Source organism: Mesocricetus auratus, unplaced genomic scaffold (assembly GCF_017639785.1).
Source record: "Mesocricetus auratus isolate SY011 unplaced genomic scaffold, BCM_Maur_2.0 Super-Scaffold_100007, whole genome shotgun sequence".
In the NCBI taxonomy this organism is placed as follows: domain Eukaryota; kingdom Metazoa; phylum Chordata; class Mammalia; order Rodentia; family Cricetidae; genus Mesocricetus; species Mesocricetus auratus.
The window spans coordinates 83,032,709-83,057,282 of record NW_024429191.1 but is presented as its reverse complement, the minus strand read 5'-3'; the positions used below and the strand labels follow the sequence as shown (position 1 = coordinate 83,057,282).

At 37.1% G+C, this 24,574-nt stretch overlaps 1 protein-coding gene across 9 annotated transcripts in view; it reads right to left on the bottom strand.

Annotated features, from left to right (window-relative positions):
• The window catches only part of Tanc2 (tetratricopeptide repeat, ankyrin repeat and coiled-coil containing 2), a 306,152-nt gene that overhangs the window by 262,708 nt on the left and 18,870 nt on the right, over positions 1–24,574 (bottom strand). For all 9 annotated transcript variants that reach the window (XM_040749911.1, XM_040749916.1, XM_040749917.1 and 6 more), the window contains exon 2: positions 7,445–7,534. In XM_040749911.1, coding sequence (XP_040605845.1) covers positions 7,445–7,511 — 67 coding nt within the window. In that variant the 5' untranslated portion in view covers positions 7,512–7,534. The remainder of the gene's footprint in view (positions 1–7,444; positions 7,535–24,574) is intronic.

Here is a 24,574-nt window from a genome sequence, read left to right as displayed (position 1 = left end):
GTGTTGTTTTTTTTTTATTATTTGTGCTACAAACTATGTCTTTCCAGGCAGTGTTGGTGCAAGTCTTTTATCCCAGCACTCAGGAGGCAGAAGCAGGCAGGTCTCTGTGAGTTTGAGACCAGCTTGGTCTACAAGAGCTAGTTCCAGGACAGCCTCAAGCCACAGAGAAATCTTGTCTCCTACACCCCCCCCAAAAAAAAAAACACAAAAAAACTACAATAAGAAACAAAATTAAATATTTGTTTTGCTACTTAAATTCCTTCTTAAAATGATCAACCAGAATCTACTCCTTAAATATTTTATTCATTGTATACTCTTAAATTTGTTAATATAGAAATATAAACAGTATATCTGATATATACTTGGATATGTTTGTTTTCGTTTTTTGTTTCTAGCTGTTCTGAAACTTACTAGGTAGACTAGACTGGCCTCAAACTTACCTAAATATACCTGCCGTACCTCAGAGTACTGGGATTTAAAGACTCTGGCACCAAACCAGGCTTATACTTGAATTTTTGAAGTAGCTTATCTGTGGCAATACTGCCCAATTAGATCAGTTCAAATGGCTCAACTTAATCTTTTTCAAAAATGTGTTTTACTTTGTAACATTTAGCAAGCCACCCTTGCTAATTCTTAAAACAGCCATATTGTTTTGAGATACGGGTCAGGCAAAGCCCTTTCTTTTTAAAATGACAAGAGGGATGGAGCACACTGACCTCTTCATCAGAAAGCTTTCTCTGCATTAGTGTCAAGACGAATGCAGTACAACCCTAGTGAGGAGCAGCACTGACAGCTGCCAGGTCCTGGCTGAGGATCTGCACACAACAGTCCTCTCAAACTGCTAGCAGTCACTCACTGTCTTTTTGAACTACACCTACTGGTGGCAAGCAATCAGTCTAACTGATACAGGAAATGATGACACACACAGTTAACCACGTGACCACTGACAAGTGGCAACTTTGGTTTTAAAATTACTTGCCTAGGGTCACACTTAGTAAATGGGATTTTAACAGGGATATGTTTTGTGCTAATAAAACTTAATCCTGAAATATTAAGAAAAAAACAGATGCTGAATTTGGTGATGTGTATCTTTATGTAACTGTAACCCTTAGGAGACTGAGGCAGGAGTGATGGTACAAGTCTGAGACCAGCCTAGCTACAAGAGAATTCATTCAACTATTAAAAATAAATATATGAACTTGAATCGATCATCTATGAAAGCTTTATCAAAGAACTCCAATCAGAACTAAGAAATTACTGTGTTAATCTCAAGTAAAAGTTGAGAGCAGGGAGAAACTACTATGCATAGATATTAATTTCCTTTTTTTTTTAAATGAGTCACAAACAAAGCTTGTGTTGACAGCATAAGCTCTACCGAGTTTCCTCTGTCTTCCCTCTCCATCAGCAAAGATTGAAGCTGCAAACTCTGTAAATAACAAACTATAAAAGTAGACAATGGAAGCCAGGCAGTGGTGGCGCATGCCTTTAATCTCAGCACTTGGGAGGCAGAGGCAGGCGGATCTCTGTGAGTTCGAGGCCAGGCTGGACCAACAGCCTCCACTACAGAGAAACCCTGTCTCGTAAAACAAAAAACAAAAAACCAAAAAAAAAAAAGTAGACAGTGGAAAAAATGGGACTAAAATATTAGTGTCACTAAAAGAACTTACAGTATCAAACTGTCTTAGGGTCCTAAGGAAAAATAATCCTCATGCTATAACAGGGATAAATTTAAAATGAGCTCAGGAAATGAAGATGATTACAATGGAAAATATTTAGTACATGTTTCTAGATAGCAAATTTCTGAATAGATCACTGTTCATATTACATGGGCCTGACACAGTGCAATGCAGAAACTAGCCAATCTCCAGCCAAAAACTCTAGAACCAATGATTTCCTTTTGTTCCTTTCACTTCTCAAGCACTGTATCTAGACCACCTCCTCATTATCCTCTGCCTCTGCATCCCAGGATTATTTCTTTAGCCTTCTCATCCTGTATTAACAATGAGATTACTGTGACCATTTGTTTTCTTTTTTTCTAGGCCTGTCTTGATAAGATGTGCAGGCTAGTATGCTGAGGAAAAGGTTCCCCTGCCTCAGTCTTCTGAATAGCTGTGATTACAGCAGTGTGCCACTGTGACCAACTATAGTTTCTATGCACTGATAACACAGTTGTTTTCCTTAAAATGTTATTCACTTATAAAATAAACATTACTAAGCACTTGTTATGTGACAAACAGGATACAACAGTTGAAAACAGAATGAACTGTCCAGGCATGGTAGATGGTGAATGTCTTTTAACACCAGCACTTGGAGGCAGTTCAAGGCCAACCAGGTCTATCCAGCAAGTTCCAAGTCATTCAGGGCTCCATAGTGAGACCCTACCAAGAGGGTGAGGGAATTTAGGGGAGTGGTGGTCATAAAATATATGTTCCTAAAGTAAAAATAAATAATAGAGCAGGAAAATAAGACATATGTAAGATAAAAAGGTTATTGCTACTACAGAGACAAGTGGGGGCAAAAGTTAAGGAGGAATGTAAAAAGGGGACAGTGTTAGATCTGCTGGCCAGCAAAGACCTCAATGAGAAGATGACATCTGAGCTATGGCCTTAATGACGGAAGGAACCTAACTAACACATAAAGGAACAACACACATAGAAGACAAAGTAGGAGAAGGCACATGGCTGAAACAGAGTGAAAGGAGGCAAAAGGGTTACAGGAAATGAAGTCAAAGGCAATTAGTAATATATCTTAAGGAACACAAACAATATGAGCTTCTAATCAACCCAATATTGGTTTCTTACTTAAAGACTATATTACACCTGTGTGCTAAACGTGCACTACATATATCCCCAGAGCAACTAGCTATATGCTAAGCTATAGTTTTTACCTTTCACCCATAAAATGGAGTGGAACTTGCTACAAAGACAAAATGAGGTAATATATGTGAAAGTTATCTTTGTTTGTGAAACAACAAATGTAAGGTAACTTATCTAACACATACTTCACTGAAAATAATTCTGGCCACATGATCTCTTTAGATTCTCTTAAATGAAATGCAAATATAGATGAGTAAATAAAAATACAGAGACAGTATGAACTACTGTAGGAATGAAAGGAAGCATGTATGCATTTCTGATCCTTGTGATAAACTATAATAGGGAAGCAGTTCTGAAAGCTCACGAACAATGAGTTTCACATTGGGAAGACAGGTAATACACACTCCAGTAGTGTGGGCAAAAGAATCATCACTGTGAGCCAGAGTGAAATGTAAGTGCAACTCTAATGGCTGGGAAGATTTCTTTTTTAAGTGACGTAAGTATAAATGGCGAGTCAATACTAAACAAGATCAATGTCATGGTTATGGAGAATAAGGTATTATAAAAAGATTGACTTGTATAAAGTAGAAACTCTCTGAATACTACTTATAGTACATAAGCATAGACAGGTTAGGACAGATCATGCCAAACTAAGTTTCTAATAGTTCTTTATAAAAAGTGACCTGGAAACACAGCTCAATGATAGAGTGCTTTCCTATCATATGCAAAGCCCTGAGTTTAATCTTTAATACACTCCCCTTCTCAAAAGGTGGAGGAAAGAGCAAGTCAGGGAAAACAGTTTATTTATGCATTAACTCAAGGGCTATAAATTTTCAGGTAACATTCATGATTATGAGAACATCTAGATAATTATCTTAGAGAAGATATTTTAAAAAGAAAACAATGTTGGTAGGAAAGAGAGAGCAGAAGGAATGATGAGTATGTAAAAACATGTGATGGTGCTTGTATTATCAGTCTGTAGCTCAGAACTATATTCTAAGACCTAAGGAAATCTGCTATAGGATTCTACAATGAAAGTTAGTACTCTGATAAAATTTAGAACCATGACAATAATTTGCTAAGTTTAAACATGGGTAGGAGACTGATCTGCAAAAGCAGAGACCCACTGAGATCAACAGGAATCAGCAGAATTTATAAGGTCTGTATAGATTGGCTGGGTGAATATGATCAGCAAATACATAAATGAAAGAATCTGGTTGTGCTCAATAAAACTTTTTTTCTATCTGATATTTTGAGGCAGGATCTCAGGTAGCCTAGGATGGCCTTGAACTCACTAGATAGGTTACTCAGGCCAGCCCTGAATTCTTTATCATCTTGCTTCTTCTTTTCAAGTGGTGACATTATATTATAGGTGTGTGCCACCACAACACTTGAAGAGATCTACACAGACATAAGAAACTCACAAAAATCAAGTAAGACAAGAAAAAGAAAAAATATACATCTAAGTGTATCATGTCAAACACTGATGGCCAAATTAAGAAAAGTAAAATTTTAGCACCTGAAATAGTTCAAGGGACAAACAATGAGAAGCTTTATTTCTTCTGAGATAATATAACTCAATAAGACAATTAAAAAAAATATTCCAGTGCTTAATGAAAAAGAACTTCCCATCTAGTTTGATACCCAGAGAGAATGACTTTCAAAGTAAAGGCAATGCTGGAAGTGTAGAGTAGTAGAATGCTTGTGTTTACCTACTATGCACAAAGCCCTGAGTTAGATCCCCAGAAGTGAGAAGGGGAGAAGAGGAATGAGGATGCTACAGGCTAACCCACAACTGGTCTGGCTCTCTCTGTTTTCTGACCTGGTGGCTATTTAATATAGTAGTAGCAGCCTCGTGTTATCACTGCCAATGATGAGGAGCCCCACTACCATGCCTTCATTGTATCCCCTTAGACCATGAGCCAGAATAAAGCATTTCCCTTAAGATGCTTTGCTCAAGTATTTCACCATAGCAACTATACACTTTAGAGAACTCAAATTACAAATATATAACAAGAACTGAAGGCTCTCACAGTGTCCAAGGAAAGGGCCAAAGTAACAGTTAATGTAAATTTTTGATAAGCTAAGGATTGATATTTGACTCTTTATAGTACCTACTTAAAAATTACAAGAGAACATTATTTTCAAGCTACTAAAGTAAATAAAAGAAAAAGGTGTTTTGGTCAATCCAAAAGGCAAGAAGGGAGGGAACAGGAAGGAAGAAAGGAAGGAAGGAGGGAAGGAAGGAAGGAAGGAAGGAAGGAAGGAGGGAAGGAAGGAAGGAAGGAAGGAAGGAAGGAAGGAAGGAAGGAAGGAAGGAAGGAAGGAAGGAAGGAAGAAGAGCACAGAACAGGTAGGACAAGTAGAAAACACAAAGCAGTATCTTATATTTAAAACCAGATACATTTCTCACTGAATTAATGGGGACTAATGTGCTTTCTTAATACAAACACACACACACAAAAAAAACTTTCTGGAATGAATGAAAAGTAAGTCCACTATCTATCTATGAATAACAATAATATAGAAGTATTCAAAGTAAGTGAATAAAACAAATCATATATTGCAAGCACTGATTAATTAAGACAACTGAAGCAGTTATACTGATACAAAACAAGGTTAACTTTCAACAGGAATTTCTACAAATAAATGGACATTCCATAATGGTGAAAATCAATTCACAAGGAAGATACAACAATCCTAAATTTGAATTTATCCAATAAGGTAACTCCTAACATGAAGCAAAACTGTCAGGAACTAAGAGAAATGAACAAATCAATAATCACAGAATACTGTTTTAATTTCTTTCTCAATTTATATTTAAAAAAATAAAACCTAAGGATATAAAATATTTGAGGACTATTCATCAACAAAACTGATCTTTACTACATACAGAACTTACATTATTTTTAGGCACATCCAGAACATTCACCAAAATTTGCCATGTGAATCAAAAGGCAAATGTCAATAAATACCAAAACTATTAAACAATACAGAAAAGATTACCAGATAACAATACAATTAGTCTAGAAGTTAACAATAATGTGCAATACGGTACAAATATATATTTGACCTCTGTCCTGTTTCCTGGTACTTAGTTCTAAAAAAACCTCTGGAATTTTCAAAGTAATTAAGTTTTATTTGTTTGTAAGGGGATGACCAGTGGCTGGTGGCTCTTGGACAGCCTTAAATGGGAAATTGTTGCCAGGAAATTATGTGATTAGACGGTTATACTCAGGCTTGGCATTTTATTTCTTGGCAGAGGAGTTGAACTAAATCAATCATTCATATATTTATATATAATGAAAGCTTCATAAAATCCCAATTCCCAGGCTTGAGGACTTTTGGGCTGGTAAACACATGGAGGTGCTGGAAGTTCAAGACTTCTCCCAATCTCCCACCTTACCCACCTGTCCCACTAACTGTTAATTGGGTTATATTCTTTTGTAATAAACCAGTCATCTTTTAAATAACTTGTTTGCCTGAGTTCTATGAGCTATTCTAGCAAATAGACCTGAGGAGAAGTTCTAGGAACCTACAGTAGGGGCACAATCAGAAAGGAGTTCAGGGAATCCACCATTTACAACGGGTAACAAAAATAGAAAGCAGCTTGTGGGACTAAAACCTGTGTCCTATGCTTACTCCAGGTAGCATTACTTTAGCTGAATGGAAAATATCCAGTTAGTGTCTGCCAAAAATGAACTGTAGTCACAACTACTAATGTCAGTAAAGTGAAAAACATTTTTCACTTTGTAGAAATTTCTGTCAAAATAAGAATAACCAGGAAACCAACAAATATTTGCAAATTAGTAAATGTAACTATTTAAAGATTTAAGAAGTCATAATACAAATTACAACATTTGAAATGAGAGATAATGAGTAAACTAAGAATGTAAAATTAAAGAGAAATCAGGCTTAAAACATTATTAAAAATGCAAAAAGTCTACCATCCTTTAATAACAACAACATATCTAGTACATTTCTGCTCAATATCATCTCCCAAAAGTTTTCTTTTACCTAAAAACTCAACTTAATCCTGTTCTTTAAAAAACAAAAGCAAACACACATACAACTACAACAAAATCTTTCATAGCACTTATAAAAATATTCAATTATTTTTGAGACTGAATCTTACCCTATAGCCAATGCTGAGCTAGAACTCACTCAGTAGTCAAGACTGACCAGCCTTAAACTCATGAGCCTGCTGCTTCAGCCTCCAAAATGCACCTATTCTTTTATCTTTCCGTACAAATCTATGGGGACAGTCCTATTTTTAATGGTTTCTGCCACTAAGACTATCTATTACTAATCTAATAAACTCCTATGTTAATTTTGAAAAGTAAACATAGGTTTGGAGTTTTTAATAAATAAATGTCTAGAAACATTATTCTTTCATAACTTAGAAATAAGTATTTTTCCTCACAGTTTTTCTTTAGCAGACTGTTGCTGATATTCTAATGTTCCTACCTTCTAATAAAGAATATGGCAGTCTATAGGAATGCAAACCTTATGCTCCAATTTAATAAACTACTTAATAAAAAATTGAAGCATGGCATCATTAGTTCAGATTCCTAAGACACTTGCATTTCTAAACTGTCACACAGAGTAAGTGTAGGGCAGTCACTTACCACTTGACCTGTTTTTCCGACTTGACTTCCCACCAGTAAGAAGCATCTTGAGACTATTCCGAAACATGGTTGTGCTCTTTTAATATAAAACTATAAAAGAAAACATGGAAAATAAGTTTAACAAGATATTTTCTACTCAAAATACTTGTAAGTTTAATTTTAAAAGCATATCAACAGTTAACTGTGTAAGTAGCTAACCTTCTCCTTTTTCTTCCTTCTCTCTCCAATGCCAGCCAGAAGCAAAGTGGTTTTTCTGGTACTTTGAGCATCACTCTTTCTCTAAAGCTCCCTTCCTCGCCATGTGACATGTTGTCCACCATGTGGCTGACACCCACACTAGCTTGACTCAAACTATATGGCTTCCCCCGCCCCCTTCTCCATTCTCCTCTTCCAGGCAGATACCAAGATTTACAGCTTGCCTGCCCTGGGGGGTTTTCTTTTAAACTCCATAATAAAACTATCCTCAAGCTTCCGTTTTGAATTCTTAAATTTTTTTATTAGTAAGACTAAGAATCTCAACAGAGGACCCCGATTTCTCTAGTATCTTATGGCAACCATGAATAGAATCCTTAAACTTTTCTAGTAACAACAGCACTAAAGATTCACAGAAACCACTATAAATACACATTACATTTCATTCAACTCTCCAATTCAGAAACAACTTCCCTGTCTCCTTTCTCCTACCCCATTTTCTCCATCCTCCACCCTTCCCCTCCCCAACACACACACACACACACACACACACACACACACACACACACACACACACTTTACAAAACTACGTAGTCCCCATTAACAAGTCAAAATTGGTGACTGAGCAGGTGGATGAGCCTGCCCAGCACAATTAAGACTAGTGGGAAAAGAAGACCCACACACACTGACAGGGGACCAGGCCCCTTGTGGGGCCACTAGTTGGGCACTACTTTTTGTTTTGTTTTGTTTTTCGTGACAGGGTTTCTCTGTATTGTTTTGAAGGCTACCCTGGAACTCACTCTGTAGACCAGGCTGGCCTCAAACTCACAGAGATCTGCCTGCCTCTGCCTCCCGAATGCTGGGATTAAAGGCGTTTGTCACCAACACCCGGCAGTTGGGCACTATTATGGTGAGCAAATACACGGTAGAGTATGGAGGAGAGAGAAGAAAGAATGGTTCATGTCCTGTGGAGAGAGGCATATCTGAAGAGGTGAAGGCAGGGAGAAGCAGACTAAGGTGGGTGGCCTGCTTGCCATCTGGGCCTGGGTTACTGCCAAGGGCCAGGTCTGGGTCTGTGGCCCTACCGTAGCTGCTGTCTCTATTGATGTCCATGGCTTTTGTTACTACAGAAGGCTGAGAGGATAAGGCTGCACAAAGTTGACCCCACCCCTCACTGGCTGCTGCACTAAGGAAAACTAGTACTCAGGAGAACACGCCCTCTTGGGCAGCATAGTAGAACTGACCCTATGGACAGAGGCACTGTTGAACAGGGCCTGAAGAAAGTGAGCATCAGAGGCCTAGCCCCACCCTTCATGGACCACGTAGTAGGATGGGCAAGGGAGAAAAGCCCCCTACTTGCCACCTGTGGCAGATAGGAAAGCTGGCCTTGCCACTCACCAGCTATAGCACACAGGAGAGTGGCCCCTGCATCTCGCCTGAGCAACACAGTAGAGCTGGTCCTGGTGGTGTAGGTGTAGATGAGTTGGTCCTGAGGTATAGAGCAGAAGAACTGGCTCTGGCCCTTGCTGCTTACTGCATAGGATAAGCTAGCTGGGGCAGTGCTGGAGAGCTCACCCTGGTGGTGAGGATGAGGGAGAGCTGGCAGGTTGACTAGCAGCAACCACCCAAACCCAGAACCAAGCATATGAGTTGATCCATCCCAGCATCCACCCTATCTATGACCTGCTGGAGCATGTGTCCTGCAGACCCAAAGCTGTAGGACCTCCACGACACAGAACAACAATAGAGTTTCCGAGAGGAGCCCCAGTGAGGGGCCAGTATCTACTGTAGTAGAAACCAGAGTCCTCAAACCAGACCAATGACTCATTGCAAGCAAAGATGTATGGACTAAAGGGGATACTGTGTGACTCACTGTATCACAGTATAGCTTCCATGACAAGATTCTTTTTCTTTTAAATTTTATTTTATTTTATTTACCTTGTGAAGAGGTTGCAAAGGTAGAAGGCACATATGAAGGGATGGGGAAATGAATGGGATCAAGATACATGATGTGAAATCCACAAAGAATCAATAAAAAGTTAAATTATAAAAATTGAATCATACACATACATACAAGCTACATTAAACTCATCAGATTGTGTTTTTAAATTAATATGTGCATATATATATATATGTAACCAAAATAAATAAAGGATAAGAGACAATGAAAGTGAGGAGTGGGCAAGAGTACTTGAGGAGCTGGAGAGGCTAGAGAGGGGTGAAGTGATATAAATATGGTACTTAATATGAAATTCACAAAACTTTTCTGAAGTTATCATGAAGGTTCTACTTTATAAATTATTTCTCAACATGTAAAATATAAAAATACTTCTCTGTGGTAGTGATAAATTCCTTTCCTTCTGGAACTATTAGCCACAATAAATACTTCCTTCTATTAAAAAAACAAAAGCCAGAATTATCCCACCTCTGAAGACTACTGATGCATATGAACCAGAACCTCTCTCCTCTGTACTGCTCTAGGTCAAAGGACACCCCAATTGTGCTTTTCACCACATCCCTTAATACTGTTTGCAAGAACTCTGATTTAAAAAAAAAAAATCTGTTCCAGATGCCATGGTGATGTCCAGGCCAGAGCTGCAGCTGAGGGCTATGTCTGTGTTGATGTCTGAGACTCCTGTTACCATCAATGGCCATGTGGATGCAGGAGATCTGGGACCATGTTAGTGACTAAGGGCCATGCTGCCACTGGGGTCATGCTGGTCTAAGTGGTCTGCAATGCCACCCCTGGGGCAATGTTGACATCCAGACCTGGTTGGTGCTATGGAACATATCTGAGCCATGGCAACTGAGATTTGTGTTGAAGTCTGAGGCCCACGTTGCCACCAAAGGTTACATGGAAGCCTTGGGTCAGGCTGCAACCTGTGGCCTTGTTGGTGTCCAGGGGCTATGCCACCAGAGCCATCCTGATTTCAGTAGCCTGTGCTTCCACTGAAGCCAAAATGCTATACAGTCCCAAGCTGTTGCCTAGGACCATGTCTGAGTCCATATTCCTGCTGCAGTTGGGGTCTATGTTAATGTCTGTGGCCTGTGTCACCTCAGGGGACCACTGGAACCATTTGTGATGAAATCCGAGGGCCATGCTGCCCTTCACTGGCCCTAGGACAGCTGGCCCTGTCCCTCGCTGGACACTGCAGAAGGAGAGCTGTCCATCCCAAACCTCCACCACCACCACTTGGGAGAGAGGCATCTGTGAGAAATGATCCTTATGGCATGGATAAAGGGGAGTTGACTCTGCCCCTCACCTGAAGAGGGACAGCCCTAGTGGCCTGCACTGATGGCGCAACTCAGCTATCACCCAGGTCACAGCCAGGCCTGGTGTTGGCCCACCCTAACATCTACCCCTTCTAGGACCTGCTGGAGCTCATGAAGGGACTAGTCCTGTGAAACGACACCCTCAGGATCTTCATGACTCATGGCATCTACAGGATATCTGAGTTTTGGTGTCAGTGATGATGGTGTACCAGAAACCATAGGCCTTGAATCTGACCAATGTCTCATTGCAATGAACATTTACAAGTAAAGCTGGTTGAACAAAAGGATATACTGTGAGACATACCTTGGCTCCCGATGTCACCAGGGAAAATGAAGAGGTGTTGGAGAGGCAGAATGATGGAGGATAAAAGAGGATTTTTGCTTTTCTTTTTGTTTGCTTGTTTTGTTTTTGATTGGTTTGATTTTTTAAATTTTCTTTGTGGGGTGCACTGCAGGGGTAAGGGGGAGGATATGGAGGAACTGGGAGGTAAGTAGAATTATGGTCTATGATGTGAACTTCCCAAAGATTCAATAAAAAAAATTATGTTTAAAAAAATCATCTGTCTTTTGTTTTCTACATAACTTTTATTTTCCTTTGTACTGAACAATCATAGCAACATTCTCTTGTACGTTACATACAAAAATAAACAAAGCCTGTCTCTATGTTCCCTTGTGGTCCAACTATCATGCCTATAGCCTTGCTCATCTGTTCTATGTCCTGTGGAGAAAACTACACAAACATAAAGAGCTTACATCAACAGAAAATATCCAAATCAAAGCACAAAAAAGGTTAGAAAATATAGAAAAGAATATTAGCACTATATGCAGCCCACCAAAAAGTTGTAGCAAGCAAATAACCAAAAATTCAGAAAGTCAGAAAATTAGGAAGAAGTTATATTTGAGGTGATAAGAAGCAAGAATTTTCTAACTAATCAGATATATGAAAAACAAACAATGAAAACAAAAGAACCAAGCAATCACAGCCAAAGTGCTAACAACATCTATAACAGAAAGAAGTCTCTGAAAGAAACATTTAAACAAAGTGCTGTGTATTTAAAATAGCAACAATCAACAGACTAAGAGATGACTTTCAACAGACTGAAGGACAGAAGACAATGGAAGACAACTTTAAGATTCTGACTGAACTCTGCATTGTTTAATAAAGATTAAGTAAAAAGGTTGTTTAAAAAAATAGGTTCTGACTAAAAGTAGGTAACAATCAAGAAGTCTATTCTCAGGCAAGGAGATGGCTCAACCTCTATAGGTACTTGCCACCAAGACTAATGACCTGACTTCCATTCCTGGAACTTATATAGAGCCCAAGACATCAGGTTGCCCTCTGAGCTCCACACATGGGCCATTGCACAAGCATGCCTTGATACTCACATAATGAGAATACATGTTAAAAAATCTATCTCAGATTTTTAAATTCTTTGAAAAATGAAAATGAAGAAAAACTATTTCTAAAACTCAAAAACAATGTAGGAGTAACAGAAATATCAAATGTGGTTCTTCCAAGGAAAGTAGTACACAAAAATCAGATATGTAAAGAAGAGTCATAGAATGGGTTAACAGACTAGTACATGTGAAGTGCAAAATAGCATTAATATCAAAAGCTTGATAATTTTAAAATACATGTAAAGGCTAGGGGAGCAGATCAGTGGTACAGAGCTTCCCAATATGCATAAGGCCCCATGCTCAATCCCAGCACTACAATAAATAAAACATAGACAAACTTAAAATGATGACAACAACCTAAAAGGCAGAAATTGGATAAATGAAATTAAAGTTTCTAAGATATATTTTGTCTGCAAATAGCAATACTAGAATATACTTTAATTTGTGATATTCTTCACTTAATGGAATTTGGGATGCATAGATTATGCACTTGTCAAAATTCAGCAAATGTTTACAGCAGACTTACATATTATATGTACATTTTACCTCAAAAGAACAAAACAAAATTTGAGCTCTAATGATTTCATGCTTACATATTTAGCAAGATCATGCCATAGAATACTTTTTACTTTGAAATGAATCAAAAATTATATAGACAGATGGAGACAGATAAATAAGTTATCACAACAAAATGCTAACTACAGAATTAGACATGTGGTGCTACACTTTAACCCTGCAGAGGCAGGTGGATCTCCGTGAGTTCCAGGATAACAAACACTCCCTCCCCCAAGACAAACAAAACTATTAACCATATACTATTGTGAGATATTTGTACACTGTGTGAAAATGTATTGCTGTGATTGGTGTAATAAAAAGTTGAATGGCCAATAACTAGGAAGAGGTTAGGTGGGACTTCTGGAGATAGAGAGGATTTGGGAAGAAGGGCAAATTTGCCAGCCAGACAAGAAGGAATCTGCATGAGTAGTCTGGAGAGATCAGGTAACAAGCCACGTGACAGAACACAGATTAAAATAAATGGGTTAAATTAAGTTATAAGAGCTAGTGACTATTCATGTATTAACTAAAACTTGAGCTGTCAATGACTTATAGCTGTCCCTCACTTCTGAAGAACTGCCCTTTGTTCAATGGGATCAGCCTTGCCCAAAAAGTTTCATGTCTCACTGTCCTCACTGTGGAATGCTCTCAGTCATGACTGGTTAAAACAGAGGTAAAAAGATGAGCTTCCTAAACTCCAGGAGGCAATGAATGAGTGGTAAGATTCATACATCAAAGTCTTCACCTATACTTCTTAGCTTTTTCTTTAACTTCATCTCTGAGCTAGAGAGGTCACTCACAGTGGGTTGGTTAGAGGGCAAGTATAAGGACCTAAGTTCAGCTCATGCTACCCATGTGAAAACAGCTGGGTGGTAACCCCAGCACTGCAGGGACTGGAGACAGGAGGACTGATAACAGTTCACTGGCTGCCAGCCTAGCCTGACTTATGTTCCATGAGACCCTGTCTCAAAGAAATAATAAGGAAGAGTGATAAAGCAGGACACTTTGGCTTCTGAGAGGGTGAGCAAACAGGTATGCAGACCTTTACCACACACAGAGGTGAGCATGTAATAATACACACACACAAACACATTTGTTCATTGTCAACTCTCCACTGAATACAAGTTCTAGGATGGCAGAGACGTTGCTTAATTCACTGTTGCATAGATAAGATCTAAATACATGAAACACTAAAAATGTACATTGAATTTATCAATTACATTTTATCTCCATATCACTGTTCACATCAAACCCTTGCAGAGAAGGCTGATCTTATGAATTTGAAAGAACAAGGAGTATATGTGACGGCATGAAGGAAGAAAAGGGAAGGAAATTTATGTAATTATACTCTCAAAAATAAAAGAAATATTAAAAAAAGGAAGGAAGGAATAAAAAGGAAGAAATTTGGAGGGAGAATCTGTTAACAAGAAAATATTTAAATCTTGGCACTAGGATACTATAAATTCATGATTCTAAAAGATAAAGCATGTCTCTTTGTTCTAAGATGAAAGTTTACCTAATTTTTATGCCTAAGAGAGAGGAACAAGTCACAGTGATATGCGCAGTATGGTCTTCTTACTGCTACAATATTTTAATCTATGCACATAAAGGCATTATATAACCATGGGCTTGTGAGAGAATACAAAGAATTTTTATATAATTCCCACGAGACACATACAGGACTAAAAGTGAAATAAATAAAATTCAATGTTACACATACGTGTTCACCATCTCTAGTTTCAAAATGTTTTCATTATCCCAAAGTATTTATTCATCACTGAAATCAGCATACATTTTAGTTATTAAGTCAGTAAAATCCACTGTGAAATTCCATAAAGCAGATAAAATGTCAGAGTGGAGGCTTTCTTGACTGTCTGTCTCCTCAGATAATTTCCCTATCAATCCACAATGTCCCACTATATGACACTAACATATACACCAAAAACATGCAAAATCATTTGAGAGCTTAGATTTTTAGATTCTTTCATTCACTTACCATTTAATAAAATATTTTAATGTTAGAGTATATATCCCTGTCCTCATTTGTTCAATGAAAGGTCACATGAAAAGAGTATCTTTATGGAACTGCAACTAATGTCCCTGTGTCATTTGCTTTCTTGGGTTTCTTCCAGCCATATAAAACATATCTAGTATGTTTAAAAGGTTAAACATAAGTCCAGGCACTAAGCAGTCTCATAAATAACATCAAGAAAAGATCAAAACATACATAAACACTGCAAAGTATCTTTTGTTTGCTTTGTTTTTCAAGACAGGGTTTCTCGGTGTAGCCTTGGTTGTCCTAGAACTAGCTCTGTAGACCAGGTTGGCCTCAAACTCACAGAGATCTGCCTGCCTCTGCCTTCCAAGCGCTAGGATTAAAGGTGTGTGCCACCACCACTGCCTGGCTAAAATACCTTATTTTAGCACCTGCTTTGGAAGAAAAACTTCAAAAATTATATTCTTAAAGTTTGCAATGTTTCTCTGATTCTAAGATATGTAACATAACAGATGGCTCATGGCTTTGTATCTTTTTCTAGTAGTAACTATAAGCATATAAAATGTCTCCTAGTCTTTTGTTTATTTGGAGCTTATTAAGATCAAACTAAGTATAAGCCTTAAACAGGCACTACAGGGAATTTTTTAAAGGTTAATAAGCACTTTTTACCTAAAGTGAGCATCTAGTGTGATAATCAGAGTTAAGGAGAAATAAACCCAAGTACCATCCACAATAGACAGTGCTGTGCATTATCAGAGTTGACAAGAAAAGGAGACTAGAGGTTTAAGTGAACAAGTATATGCTTAATGTGTGCTTTGGCATAAGAAAATAATTTCTGGTAACAATCCTTCAAAGTAAGTTCAAAGTCATATTTACACAAAAACTCAACAGCAAAAATGCTACCATCCTAAAGGAGAGCAGAACACTAGTCTTTCTTCCTTCTATCTCTAAGGGCCAATTCCCAGGCATGCCAGAACTGGAGCCAGTGCTGGTTTTGTCTTCTGAAAAAACAAGTTTCCAAGTTGTTTCTGAATGCTGGCTTTAAAAATCAAAATATCTAAATTATATTTACTGAGATTCACCTTGTCATTTGTGTCCTAATTCTGGAGTCCTAATTGCATGCCATTAAAGTTTTCCTCATTTATTTTCTCCAAATTCTTGATTTGTCTATTTTGGGCTGTAGCCCATGATAATTGTTATTAGCTGCACTGTAACTTCGTAAACTATCCTTACATGAACACCATTATAGTTCTCAACATGGGACACAGGAAAACCTCATTACATCTTGAGCAAAGCTTAAGTGTTGAAGAAAAGTAATTAAAACAAGAAAGTAGGTACCTTCTAAGACATCCTGAAAACAGTAATCAGATTTCCCGGATATTTATTTGTTCCTTATCTTGCAAGAAAAATTAGTCTCATTAATAAAAAATGTTACGTGAATAAAAAGACTGTAGTTATTAGACTTACTTTAACAACATGCCAGTTAAAAAAGATCAGGTTTAATTAAGATATTTCTAATAGTACTCATACAAAATATTTACTTAAATAAGACTCAAAGTGAACAAAATTATGTCAACAATAGAATGTAGAGAAGGATGGGCTTTGGGCAGGTAAAACCATGCTCACACCTCTGCCCCTTCCACTTTCTGTAGGGCTGAACCACACTTAGCCTCTTACTCTCAGTTTCTCCTCGGCAATGACAATGCCCAATATGTAAGACTGTTTTAAAGAACAAAAATGCATGATTGCCTATCATCTGTTAACAGCTAATTATCTAGCCAAAATTCTACTAACTTCTATATTAGATCAATACTAGTTTTGGATAAGGAAGTAAAATACCTAAAATAATAGCTTATCAAACTCCCCTGCAGCCTATGACTAAACATGTAGCTCACTTAATAACAATGAGATCAAAACACAGGGTTTATGGGGAACGCTTTTTAAGGAACAGTCTGGAAACACAACAGTCACCTTGCTATCATAGTGGGAAAGCCACTATGAAAGATGGGAAATATAGAGAATCCTGTGTCCTTAATGACACTGGAAAACTGCCATAAACCCTGAATTGCCTAAATATAAATTCCTTATTACCAAAAGAAAAAGTCCTATTTAATTAAGCCTAGGCATTTAGGTTTTTGTTGCATGAGACTAGACACAATCCTAACTGAATATGTAAAAAGTCTAGGAAAAAGATACAACCAGTTCAATAAAGGCATTTACTCCCTGGAACATCCCTAGGATCATTTAACAGTAGATGTTAACATTGGCAGCATTAAATTATTTATTAGTAAAATGATGGAAAAATGAGATGTTAACACATCTAAACTCAATTAATAAAAACAGGTACTATAATAATTAAGATTAAAATCCTGTAAGTAGGGGATCAAAGAAGGGATGGCTTTAACCATGAAAGATGTTCTTGGTAGAGTGGAAAGGAGTGAAAAAATATGACTAGGTGAGCATTTGGTAGTGACAGTGTAAGTGTTCAGTCACTGCTATTTGCAGACTACTTTATACCACAACCCATAAGCTACTATCACAAATGCAGTGGCATAAACTATATGAATTTAAAACAGCTGTTATAAATTTAATGAAAAACAAAGCTTCAAATAAGGAAGATGGGTTGGAAAAGCAAACACAAGTACAACTGTGTATTCTATTTTCAGTGGAGTAAAATTTAAATTTATTATTATTTTTGATTTATTTATGCCCACATGTATATCTGCATGCATTGATCTCCTGACAATGGAGCAGAGGGTTATGAGCTGCCATGTGGGTCCTGTGGGAGAACAACCAGTATTCTTAACCACTGAACTATCTCTCCAGCCCTATGGCATATCCTTGAGGCATCCTGGTCTACAGAGCAAGTTCCAGGACAGTCAGGACTACAAAGAGAACCCCTGCCTCAAAAAACCAAATAAATTAAATTAAATTAACCCCACGTCCCCACACTTTATAGCTCCTTTCCTAGCACCTAAGAATTAGTGCCCTCTTTCAAGCTTGTTTACCACAGTGGTTCTCAACCTGTGGGTTGTGACCCCTTAGAGTCTTATATCAGATATACTGTTATGGTTCATAACAGTAGCAAAATTATAGTTATGAAGTAACAATGAAATGATTTTATAGCTGGCAATCACCACAACATAAGGGATTGTATTAAAGGGTTGCAGCATTAGGAAGATTGAAAACTCTGCTCTACAAATTATCCCAGTCTTGATCTTTAGAATACCCCTTCCTTAACCTTTTTTCTCTATCAGTTTTTCTAATAATCTTCATATGAATTCACAACATTAAAATGATTTTTCTAGATACACTTCTGGCAAAACATAAATTTGTAGAAAATTGTCAAGAAGAATAAAATGAAGATCACTAAAAGCTACTTTGACAATTCATGAAATTTGCTTTAAAATTAAAGAACAATATTATGTAGGTATTAGGAGGGGGAGTAGAGTATTTTAAAATCTAGAATGGAAGAGATTCCTAAAATCAAGATTCAAATTCCAGAATCTTTGAAGGAAAAAGACTTTTTAATGCATAAAATTTATAAAACAAAAAAAAATGCCATACCCAAATTAAATAGTAAGCAAATAAGTAATCAGGAGAAAATACCTGTAACCAAAATAATAAATTGTTTGAATTATATAAAGAACTCTTACAAAGCAATAAAAATCAGTAACATAAAAATATAAGCAAAGCATCTAAACAAGAAAATATAAAGGATTGCACATGGTTATGAACTTAATTTTCGGAAAAGTCAATTTAAATAATGTTCAATTCACTGGATTGACAAAAGCAAAATCCATAGTTTCTACAATAGGCAAGAATGAGAGAGGAGTGGGACCTTATGCAACTGGTAGCCATGTGAACTGGTGTAACTGTTAACAGAAAAGGTGAGTTTAGTCATATCTCTCAAATTTTTAAAAATAGATAACAACTCTATAAAACAAAAATCTCTGACATTCTTCTAGAAAGCTATTCTAGAAAAAAGGCATACATGCACTAAGAAGCACACAATCATGTTTCGCTCTAAGCATTGCTGAGCTCAAACACAGAATAGTGACAATAGGGCTACACTAATACAGTCATGAAAAAGACTGAGACATACTAAGTGAAAAACACAAAATGCAGAACACATAAAATATGATCCCTTTATGCATAAAAGACAAAATATGTATTCATATATACATTTTATACCACTGCACAGAAAGACACCTGATACAAGAACACCTAAGGTCTACTGTAACTCCAGTTCCAGGGATCTGAAGCCCTCTTCTGGGCTCCACAGGCACTGCACACATATATACATATATACATTCAAGCAAGACACTACCATATAAAACATAAGTAAATAACTTTAAAAGTATATTCAAGCCAGATGCATTGACACACACCTTGAATCACAGCTACTCAGAGGCTCAGACTTAAGGACCACAAATTCTAGTCCCACTTAGACAATACAGTGAAACTCTATCTCAAAAAATAAAATTGTATATATATATGTGTGTGTGTGTGTGTGTGTACGTATATATGCATAAAATTATACACACGTAAATATGCTAAATATTCATTTTAGAAAACAAAGATTAAGGAAATATTTTCAAAATAGAAGTTATGATGGTAAAATTAAATCCAGAGGGCAGATTCAGGGAACTGTGAGACTTATACAAATGAAGGAGAAAATTTAAGAAGTGTAAGAAAACCTTTCCATAGTATGGCAATGTGGATTGTACCCAGGACCTTATGTATGCATTGTATCACCGACCTATATTGCCCCAACCTCTTTTTATATTTTTTATTTTTGAGACAGTTTTATTAAGTTGCCCAAACTAGCTTAGAATTCACTCTGTAGCAAGCCTTGGATTTGAGATCTTCCTGACTCAGTTTCCCAAGTGGTTGGGATTACAGGCCTGAGGCACCAGGCCCAGCTATTACAAAATAATCTTCCACTGTAACATACTGGACAATGAATTGACCAAGGCCTACATATCATATAATTACAAAAAGAGAGAGACTGAAGGTCTTTACGAACTAATATTAATTCCCACAACATAATGTTAGAAATGTCAAAGTGCAAAAAATATATTGTGTAGTGCCTTTTCAACATAGGAGGAAATAACAAAATATAAATCTATATGCTAATTTTTAAGAAATAATACAAGAAGTATAAACAAAAGCATTTGTCATCTAACCTGTAAAGTGACTCAACTATAACACTGAAAGAGAGCTGTAAAAACTTACCAGAACAGCTATCAAGCCTTTCTGCTGAAAAGGTCCCAATTACCTCAAAACATTTGAAGCCAAGAGTGGGCTAAAATAAACTACAGCTAGGATAAAGTCCCAAGATAAAACAAGCTAATGCAACCTCACGTCCAGTCACTAGACAGAGGTTTCCCCTTCACTTTTACCATTCTTTTATATAAAACTGCTACCATACAACTGAAACTTTGAGAGCTTTAAGAGAAAAAAGAAAATGTCACTTAAACTAATAATCACCTTATTGCTTTTCAGCTCCAAATTCTTTCATTTGTTCTGAAAATAGACTTGAGGTCTTTGTATGTATTTTCTTTGCCAGCTGGTGCAGTGGTAAGCTTCATGAGTAGAGGGCACTGGCAAGAACTAGTGGGAAGAAATGGTTTTGCTTCCAGGTTCCAAAGCATGTGACTTCTCCAGTATTTGATTCCTATAGCACAGGCAGCTGCTCTACCATCAACTACTCACCACAGTATGTTTAACTTCTCCAGTCCACCACTGCTGGGTTTCATAGCAGCAAGAGTATCCAACAATCAGAACTTTCATTCTGGGACACTTTTGGTAAGCATCAGTATAATTTACCATGGCAAGAGGGAAGTTCTAGAGGCCAAATTTCAAGAAAGGTCCACCTGTGTGATACCACCATACAATTTCTCTGCTATTCAGAGAGCCAGTCATGCCCTTTCCAGTCAACCAAGGATTCGGGGAGCACTCTTCCTTGAACTTTCTAAGTACAGTAGTAATTATTTCTTCTTATGTAAGTTATACTCTACATCCATCTTCCTAACCAAGCTCTCATTACTCCAATTTTTATAACTATTAATTCATTATACTAAATTTCCCCTATTCAAATTACTATGTAGTACTCTCTCATAACTGAATATAAAACTGATACTAAATAATAATAATAAAATAAAAACATAAAGTCGGCCATGGTGGTGTACTCAAGAGGCAGAATCAGGTGGATCTCTGTGAGTTCAAGGACAGCCTGACCTACAGAGGGAGTTCCAGAACAGCAAGAGCTGTTACCCTGTCTCAAAAGCAAAAAATAAAAATAAAAAATAAATCAAACTAACTAATAATTCATTATAATTCATGTACATAAAGTAAAACACTAGGCAACGTTAAAACAAAGGTGGGCTATTGGTTAGAAGAGACAACTGCATATAATGAAGGATGATGAAACTTTCTTAAAAGATAAATATGTCCTTTATCTTGTTTGAAGTAACAGTCATACAGATTGTGTGGCAGCTAGTATTATGTCAATTTGACACAAGTTAGAGTTATCTGAAAGGAGGGAATCTCAACTGAGAAACTACCTCCACAAGACCAAGCTGTAGGGCATTTTCTTAATTAGTGATTGATGTGGGGTTCTACTGTGGTAGCCATCCCTGGGCTAGTGGTCCTGGGTTCTATAAGAACAGGCTGAGAAAGTCATGAGGAGCAAGCCAGTAAGCAGCACTTCTCCATGGACTCTTCATCAGCTCCTGCCTCCAGGTTTTTGCTCTACTTGAGTTCCTGCCCTGATATCCTTCAATGATAAACAGTGATATGGAAATAAGCCAAATTAACCCCTCCTCCCCAATTTGCTTTTTGGCCATCGTGTTTCAGAAACCCTAACTAAGACATAAGGTGTATACAATTGTGAAAACTCATTAAACTGAACCTTACTTTATTTACATTTTATTCCTTGTAAGTCATGCCTTAATTAAAAGAGAAAAAGAAGAAATCTATGGCTCCATGGAGAAATATCAGATTATAAAACAGGACAGGAATGTAGCTAAGCCTGGAACATCATGTTCTAGAAAGCAAGGAAGTGCTGGAGATAATAGTCAGGGTATATATAACAGAAAATAAAATTGAGCTATCCTGCTGACCCGACAGCAAACAACTAGAGAGCACTGGAAGTCACAGAAAAGATTATAGCCCACTGAATAAAATTAACTCCAGTTTTGGCCTTCATAAATTTGTACAGATATGTGCATGTGCACCTATACTCATGTATACACACATACACTACACATATACACAAAATAAATTTATAACATGAAAATTAGGTAGTAGCTAGAGGGGCAAGCGAGGTCAAGAGAACTTTGTCTTTTTAACATGAAAGAAGTGGTATATTTGATAAGAATGAGCTAATTAGAAAGGAAAAGAACTGCTAAAATAATATTCCTTTTATTATATTTATGCAGTTATTGTTTTATTTTGGGTTGTTGGTTTGTTTGTTTGTTTTGAGACAAGGTCTCACTCTACATAACCCTGGCTGTCCTAAAACTCACTATGTAGACCAAGCTGGCCTTTAACTCACAGAGATCTGCCTTATTCTACCTCTGGAGCGCTAGGATTAAAGGCATGCGCCACCACTGCCCAGCTTTTGAGTAGCATTCTTAAATAGGCATCAGGAGATAAGAGTCTACTTTACAGATGAAACAATTACCTATAGAAAAAAGTAGGTAGATGTAAATGTTAGCAGATATCTAGAAGTACCTTCTAGAGGATTTCTCTTCAAATTTTTCAGTAAAGAATGAAGAAAAGGCATTAGTTAAGAAAAGTATGTAAAGTGTTGAAAGTGTAAGATGAGAGGAAAAACTATTAAGAAAATCGGTCCACCCTATTCCTACACTATATAACATGATTACCTGGAAGGATTAAAGTCCCACTTGAGGTTTGCGGTCATGAATTTAAAATAAAACCAATCAGTATTGTTGTATACTTTTCACTAACCACATTCAGCTACATGGGTGCAGTCATGGAAAAAGTGGAAAGTTGGATTTAACAGGAATGCAGTTTTGGCTCTGTAAGGACAATGAATCAAGAAAGGAAATTTGAGAGCTGGGTGTTTAACTCAATAGTACAGAAATTGCCTCATATGTACAAGGCCCTGAGTTTAAACCCCAGCACTACTAAGAAACAACATCAACAAAGTTTCTCTTTGAAGAAGAGGTGGTATGCTGGGATAATTAGGATTGGCTTACTCTGAGTAAGAAAGGAGTGAAGCTACTGAGAGACAGTATAAAACAACAGTCGAATCAATAGACTAGAAACCCCAATAGGGTTAAAAGAGTGTAAATCGGGTTTAGAAGGACAAAGACGGAAAGAAACAAGTGGTGATCTGACAGTAAGATCCATAAAACTGAAATTATGGGGATTCTTTGGTTGTTTATAAAGAATGACTAAGTTGGAAAATTAGATCACTTCTATAAATTAAATTCAAACACTAAAAGATCAAAGTGCTGAGAAATATCTCATGATCAAAATCCCCAAGGATTAATATAAGAAACAGTGCTGCTAAGAGAAAAAGAGAAACAAAAGAGGGGGTGACTGTGGGTAATAATCTGGCTGACATCTGTCTGCCAGATCCTGGGAGGCAGTCTTTAAATCCTGGTAATTTCCTGAGTGATTCAAATATCTTTTTCATTCATGGTAGGACTAACAGTAGCTCATAGGTAATTTATGGTAATGATATGACTCTAAAGAGTTCTGGCAACAACAGAAAGACCAACCACCAACCATGTGACCAAAATAAAGAGAAAAGCTGCAGATTGAGTTCAATCCATGACCAATAATTCAACTATGCCTACATAATGATATCTCCTCAAACACTAGATACTAAGGCTTGTGTAAACATCTCAAGTTGGCAATACTCTGGGTGTGACAGGAAAAAGATTTTCCCCAACTTCCCAGGGAAAAGATACCACCCCCATATTGAAATCTCTCCACACTCTATACCTTTTCTTTCAGCTCATTCTGACTTAAATCTGTGATGCTACCATAAAACTACTGCTGTAAGTAGACTACTTTCCTGGCTCCTATGAATTATTCTCATGAATTATCAAACCCAAGAAGATGGTAAGAACCCTCCAATTTGTAGTTCATTGACCAAAAATTAAAAGTGGTCAGCCTCTAAAGCTTTTGACTGGTGTCTGCATAAAGACAAGTCTTGTGGAGAGCTGAGCCTTTTACTTGTGAAGTTTGTTCTAACTCTAAATAACTAGAATCAAACTCATTATAGGGAATGAACCAGGAGTTAGGATCAACTGGGGTTAAAATAATATAATCTGATGACATGCAGTTCAAAGCCAGGGAATCCTAGAGAAAGAAGAGAGTGACCTCAATACTGCACATGAGGACTAAAAAGGGTCTCTATCTCAAGTGTCAGCTCCAATGGTCTGAGACTTACAGGAAAGTCTTACAGCATCACTTAAGAGGGCTTCAAAGAAAGCAATGTCTTAAGGACAAAAAAACAAAAAACTCCATAGAGCATTCCAAAAGTTTAACAGGTTGTGAAGATGAGAACAAACAAACAAAAGAGATCCACTATCATGGAACATACAACATATAACAACTAAGAAAGAAATAGTAGGTCCTAGAAGTTAGGATTTCAAGGAAAGATAATAATTGTCTTATTTAGGATTACTATTGCTGTGAAAGAGGAAAGGGTTTATTTCTAAATAAGGAAAGGG